The 6,209-nt window shown below is 37.0% G+C and overlaps 1 protein-coding gene across 1 annotated transcript; it reads right to left on the bottom strand.

Annotated features, from left to right (window-relative positions):
• Nucleotides 1-1,735: 1,735 nt before the first annotated feature.
• On the bottom strand, nt 1,736-4,663 carry LOC120340525 (tetratricopeptide repeat protein 5-like). Its single transcript, XM_039408803.2, has one exon. The coding sequence runs from the start codon at nt 4,576-4,578 to the stop codon at nt 3,286-3,288; it is 1,293 nt and encodes a 430-aa protein (XP_039264737.1). The 5' UTR covers nt 4,579-4,663; the 3' UTR covers nt 1,736-3,285.
• Nucleotides 4,664-6,209: the final 1,546 nt, after the last annotated feature.

The raw sequence follows: 6,209 nt of genomic DNA, 5'->3' as shown, positions 1-6,209 counted from the left end.
CAAAACATTAGACAAATTGGTGTACTGTGCGCATTCACAAATTTTTGCGAATCAAGTGTGCCTTTTGACTAAAGAAAATTTAGCATTGAAATGGTCAATCTCAATATCAACCTAGTATCTGCAGATAAAACCAGTTTTTTAAAAATACATTTTTGATGTGCTTTATTTTTCAAATATAATTTATAATTACTGTAAAGTGTGTGATACATTTGGTACTATGAATACTATTTGCAAATTAGCTTGGGTTACACCCCTCTCAAATAAAAGTTTAAAAGTTTAGACTCTTAAGTTGTATCTCATAATATTCTTTAAACAAAAGGTTGCGGCTAGCAGGCTACCCATCAGAATTTCCTTTCAGATCACAAAGTCGCAATATTACGCCTCGCTTAAGTTTCATTGGCAACTGTATCTGGTTGTGGTATCGGTGTCCAACGTTAGACTGAAACCTTCACGACCAGACCCACCGAAACAATTTTTTTTCTTGATAGGGTCGTCTTGAAGTTGATTTCGTTACAGCACAATGGACACTTTGTCTCCACCAATCCACAGTAATGACAAGTTACTTTGTCATTACGATAAGCATCAATAAATGGATACTGAGGATGTATTATCAAGTCATGCAAGCTGAGGTCTTGTGCCACTGTGGTCTTGTTGCAACTTATACTTTGCCATCCATCTATTCCATGGTCGCACCCATATCTGTTAGATAATGGATACAGATAAGAGTTTTCATAAAATCTAACGATCAAGGAGTGTGAAATTTATGTCCATATCCCACCACAGCCACTAGTCGTAAATGAATTTGATTCCGGGTAGCATATATTTTTTACCAATGTCAATAAAAAGACATTTTGAATCAGTTGTACAAGCACCATTAGGATAGGATTTATCTGGGGGGAGCCAGTTATTTGTTTTCAGAAGCATGGACTTGGATGGTGGGGAATGGTCGTAACCGATCAGAGGTCATGTGAACCACCCTCGGTGGTAGTGGAGCTGCAATCCTCTAGCACATAACTATCCCCGCATGGGATTGAAACTACCAGGGTGATCAGAGATGCGGTGGCGAGCGTATTCCTAGATGGCGAATTCAATTGAATTCTGGTTATTTTTTGCATGACCACTGGTGTTAAACTTTAGTTATCTATTCAACCTTTCACACTTAGTAATAGATTACCTGCTAATCAGGGAAACAATACCTTACAGCAATTGATTATTAATTCCTTACTGTCTTACACAAGTCAAGTCTGCAACTAGGTCTACTGATAACCGCCTAGGCCTACTGATAACAGTAGTTTGTCATCTGCTTTCCATTGAAATGAGGAAGCTTGTGAATATTTAAAGAAATTGATAACGGCACACTATCACCACATTTCCACTCACCATCAACGAAGTGCTGTCCGCAAACAGTGAAACACAAGTAAGATGGCTTCTGGACTTGACACCAAGCAGTTCTGCCAATAGGCAATAGATGATATCCACATTGCGCGACGTTCAGGATCTTTTTAAATCAGTGGAATATTACTGAAGATCCATTTCGTTGTCTATACTATACGTACAGCCAACCGAACAACGAAATAACCATTTTCAACAGCCAAACAAAACGCAAACGTATAATCCGACTTGCAACTGACAGGAGCCAAATGGACGTTTTTGTTTTATTGCCGTCCAGTAACAATGTCACGTGACCCGTGCAAGTCCTCTATAGATCTAGACTGGCGGGCCATGTAAATGTGACCTAAAAAGTTACCATTTTATGCACAATATTATAAAAGCAAAAGTGGAAAACAATAAGCTTCGTGCCAAAACTATATATTTAGTCACGATCTCAACAAATTCCTTGGGCTATTTTTTTTAGCTAAGGCATCTAAATATACTTTTAGTTTGGTTGTGGCAGCACTAGGCGGGTCGGATTGAATTGAATGACCCAACGAGGCGGATTTGGCCCGCGGGCAGTAGTTTGCCCACCGCTGAGTTAGGGTATGTACTGAGATTTATAGAGGATAGGATAGGATTTACATATTTATCCCGGGGGAGAGGAAAGCCGATAAGACAGCTTATCCATATGACGAACCACGGCCTCTCGTCCGGTTACCATTCCAAGTCGGGTATGGGATTACTTTTACTGTATTGTTTGTTTTCGGAAGCATGAACTTGGCGGTGGAGGAAGCCGTAACAGACCAGCGGTTACGTGAACCACCCAACGACGGCGAGGAGTCCAGCAATCCTCTCGAACATAACCATCCCTGCATGGGATTCGAACCTGCGAACCCACGCAGAGTAGTTAGAGATGCGGTGGCGAGCGTATTCCTAACGCTTAGCCCGTTGAGCCACACCACCGCCGAGGAAAAAGCACAAACATAGGCGTAAATTAGTAAAAACAGAATTGATCATAGACTCGGTAAAAATGACGTGGACTCAAAATCGAATCAGAGTCCAAAAAATGCGTGGATTCTACTCGAATCCGAGTCCGGATCCGAATCTCGGCCCATCCCTAGTATGTATGCCATTGGCAGCTGCTTATTTTGCGTGAAAATTCGTAGTAGGATAAATTAATTATTATGAATAACGATTCATCAATGTTTGATCTTTAGAGACCACTTCACAGATTGGTCACATAATGTGATCAAACAAAAATTAATAGATTGCTCTTAAGCCCTTGAAAAATGAAAATTACAAATTTTCCATACTTAAATGTTTACGTTGAATCATATCACATAGACACAGACTGATGGGGTTGTTATCTCTGTAGGAGAAATAACAATATTAATTTGAATCTTTTTTATCTAACAACTTTACTGATATTTGTGACACCTATAAAAATTGGAAATAGGACAGGCTGTACAGAATGTATGAACATAAATCGAACACGAACTTTATTGAAAATATGGTCTGGAATACCAGAATCGAGGCCAAAATATATCTTGGAAAATAACACAGAAATCCATGATAGATTTAGCTCCGACACATTAGAAACATTTTTGTGAGAAGCTTTCAAAAATATTAAGTAAATTAAAACAAAAACAATTAATGTGAAGCCTTATTATTGTCAAATTCTACAGATGTAAGAAACTGGAAGAAAAAAAATCACATTATAATTCATATAAAGTCATTTGAAAACACTGCTTGGAGATTTTATATGCAAAAATTTTATCACAAGTGAAAACAATGCATGGAACATTGAAAAATTCAATAACTACCCAATACTACCCTTTATTATGAGTTCCGTCATGCCATCAAGAAATACTTGGTAACTAATTACTGAGCAAAAATTATAAGTGGATGAATTTACATCTCACGGCGATTCATTGATGCTTTCGCAAATGCACAGTGCTCAGATGACAATTTCTTCCCATTTACGATTAACGAGTCTGGTGTATTCACTCGAATACTAGAAAAAGCACACTGTGTAGAATCTTTGTCCAACAACGTCAAATCTACCTTACTGAAGAATGGTTCAGGAACAGCCACAGAATCCCCAATAATGACCCCTTTACCCTGTGCAAGATTATACACAGTGACAGCACAGCATTCTCCATTTGAATCTACCATTGCAAACGTAAAAGGTAGCTGTGCTACATCAGCAAAATTGCAAACCACTTTACCGACAACTAATTTGTCAGCATTTCGACCTTCTTGAAGTTCACTTAATTTGACATTATCAAGTTTTATATTTTTATCTGCAAGACTTTTAGGTGATAGAGGCCCAAGAGCTTTTTCATCAATTGATTTGATGAAACCATGTAAACGTTTGGCTTTTAGTTTTCCTCTTTGTTCGACGAGATTGTTGACTTTTATAAGATAACACATGAGCTCATTTGTCCGGATTTTAGGTTCATTCCATTCAGGGTCAAGTTTCAAAGCTTGTTGCCAGCCTTTAAAAGCTTTAGTATATGATTCCTCATAACGATAAGCTTGAGCCATGTTGAAATGTAAGTCAGGGTTATACGAAGATCTTGTATCTACTTTTTCAGCTTGAAAATATGATGTCATAGCCATTAATAGTGTTTGAGCACTTTGATCACTTGCAAAAAAGAGGGATAGGTATGCATTGCCAAGCACAAACCATGACATGCCATCATTTTTATCTATATCGACAGACATTTTAGCGAGATCAACACTTTTAATCACGTTCGATATAGCTTCTTCTGATTTTGTACATTTTACTTGCCGCAAAACCATAGATAAAGAACGAAGGGCAATTTTATTTTTTTCACGCTTTAGCGATCCTTCGAAGCAATCCTTCGCAGCAAGATTATCTGATTTTTTCCAGAAGGTTTCACCTAATAAATTCCATGCTTCTATCAAGGAAGGATCTCTTTTCACAACTTTCGATAAACAATCTTCACATTCTTTATTGTATTCTGGTAATATGTTTAACGCTCTTCCGTATTGTAACAAATACGTTGTTTTTTCGCATGTAGGTTCCAAGAGTTTAACTTCTTCAAGACTTTTCATGAGCTCAGCTTTGACGAGCTTTTTTTTCTCTCTTGCTTTTTCAATCCCATGGTCACTTATAAAACTATCACTGAATTTTTGCAGTTTGTTTACAATTTCAACCACCTGTTGTTCAGTAGTCATGACGAATATCCAACACGCAAACGTACATCCGTACAACGCAGTCGAAAACTACAATACTCACCAATGTGAATCCAGCAGAAAATTATTCGCAGTTTCAAACCGGTTACCACACGGAATATATTCTCCCCATTATTAAATTACCACGAAGAATGGATACTACGCGGAATTAAATTTCCTTTATGGTAAATGGTTGTCACAAAAGTTGTCGGCAACTTGAGTAACATATTCGACTTCGGCCTCGATTTATCGAGTTCGCATCAAGTTTTTTAAAAATCCTGTTTTTGGCCCATATTCGAAATCCCAAAATCCATAAAATCCTTTTCCCCAACACTATTATATTATATATAATACTTGTCACTACCCATACTATGCAGAATTAATGGTAAAAGTTTTCGGCACTTTGCGGATCATATTTGAAATCGGCATCGAATCACCGAGAAAAAATTTGATATTCCAGCGATTTTTGAAGATCCATATTTTGTTCTGTTGATAATCATACTTTGGTGTTAGACACTTGACCTAAATTTATAATCTAAATCAGGGGTGTGCAACCTTTCTTACAGGCGGGCCAAATAAATGTAAATGGGTGAAGCCACGGGCCGCAATTAGAAACTCTACCAACGATAGTCTTTGGATACAAAAAAAAATGTAGTTTTTATACGGTATTTCTCTGTTCTTTCTTCTTACCATGTGTACCTTAAAAGAATTTTCTACCTGCGAACGGGTTTCTGTTATTGAAACGAAATTAATATGTTCGTAAGTAGAAAATTTCGTAAGTACGGACGCTCTTTACCCGAAAATATATTAATCCGTTCTAAGCCCCCCACAAAAATCGGACATAATATTTCACTGGGCTAAGCGAAGGCCATGAGGAGCGGGAGATACGGTGGTCGGAGGAGGCGTTAAAGGTTGAATTCTTAGAGAGAACGTAATGTAAGAAAATGAGCACACGCACATGAAATTCAGAATTAGAATTAACTCTCTTTATTTTGCAGTTTAATTTTTTTTTTATTTCATTTTCTCTAGTTTTAACTGTTACGCGTATCATCACAATTTGCTTTTAGATTTATTGCCGAGGCCGCACAAACTATCTCCACAAAATTGAAATATACGATAATAATTGTAAAATAGTTTCAATTAAAAACATCCGTTACGTGTAATAAGCACTTCAAATCAGAGCTAATTCCTATCCTTTTATGTCAACTGTAATTTACTGCCGTGCCGCACACACGACCGCCTTCGATTACGATAAAAAATGAAATATATGTGTTTTAAATCTATGTTTTTAGATTTATTGCCGAGGCCGCACAAATTATCTCCACAAAATTGAAATATACGATAATAATTGTAAAATAGTTTCAAAAACCCTGTTATTTCTAGATGAGACTTATATTTAAAATGAATATGGCTCTAATATGATTGGTCAGTAAAAGTTAACATTCTTTACGTACACGTCTTATTATGGACTTAAAACAAAACCAATAAGACATTTTCGCGCCTTTTTCAAGCATGATATAGGCTTGTCCGAGTGTTTTTGCACCCGGGTTGTGCGTCACTCCTTTTTGGCATATTTCCAATTTTACGAGTTTTATATCTGTAAATATTTGAAAGCTAAGAAACATACAAAGGAA

This window comes from Styela clava, chromosome 1 (assembly GCF_964204865.1).
Source record: "Styela clava chromosome 1, kaStyClav1.hap1.2, whole genome shotgun sequence".
In the NCBI taxonomy this organism is placed as follows: Eukaryota; Metazoa; Chordata; class Ascidiacea; order Stolidobranchia; family Styelidae; genus Styela; species Styela clava.
Note: the sequence above shows the minus strand (reverse complement) of the source record. Positions and strands in the feature narration are given on the sequence as shown.

Bases quoted from the DNA above. Each gene is read 5' to 3' on its own strand.
- LOC120340525 (XM_039408803.2), bottom strand. From the start codon at position 4,578: ATGACTACTGAACAACAGGTGGTTGAAATTGTAAACAAACTGCAAAAA.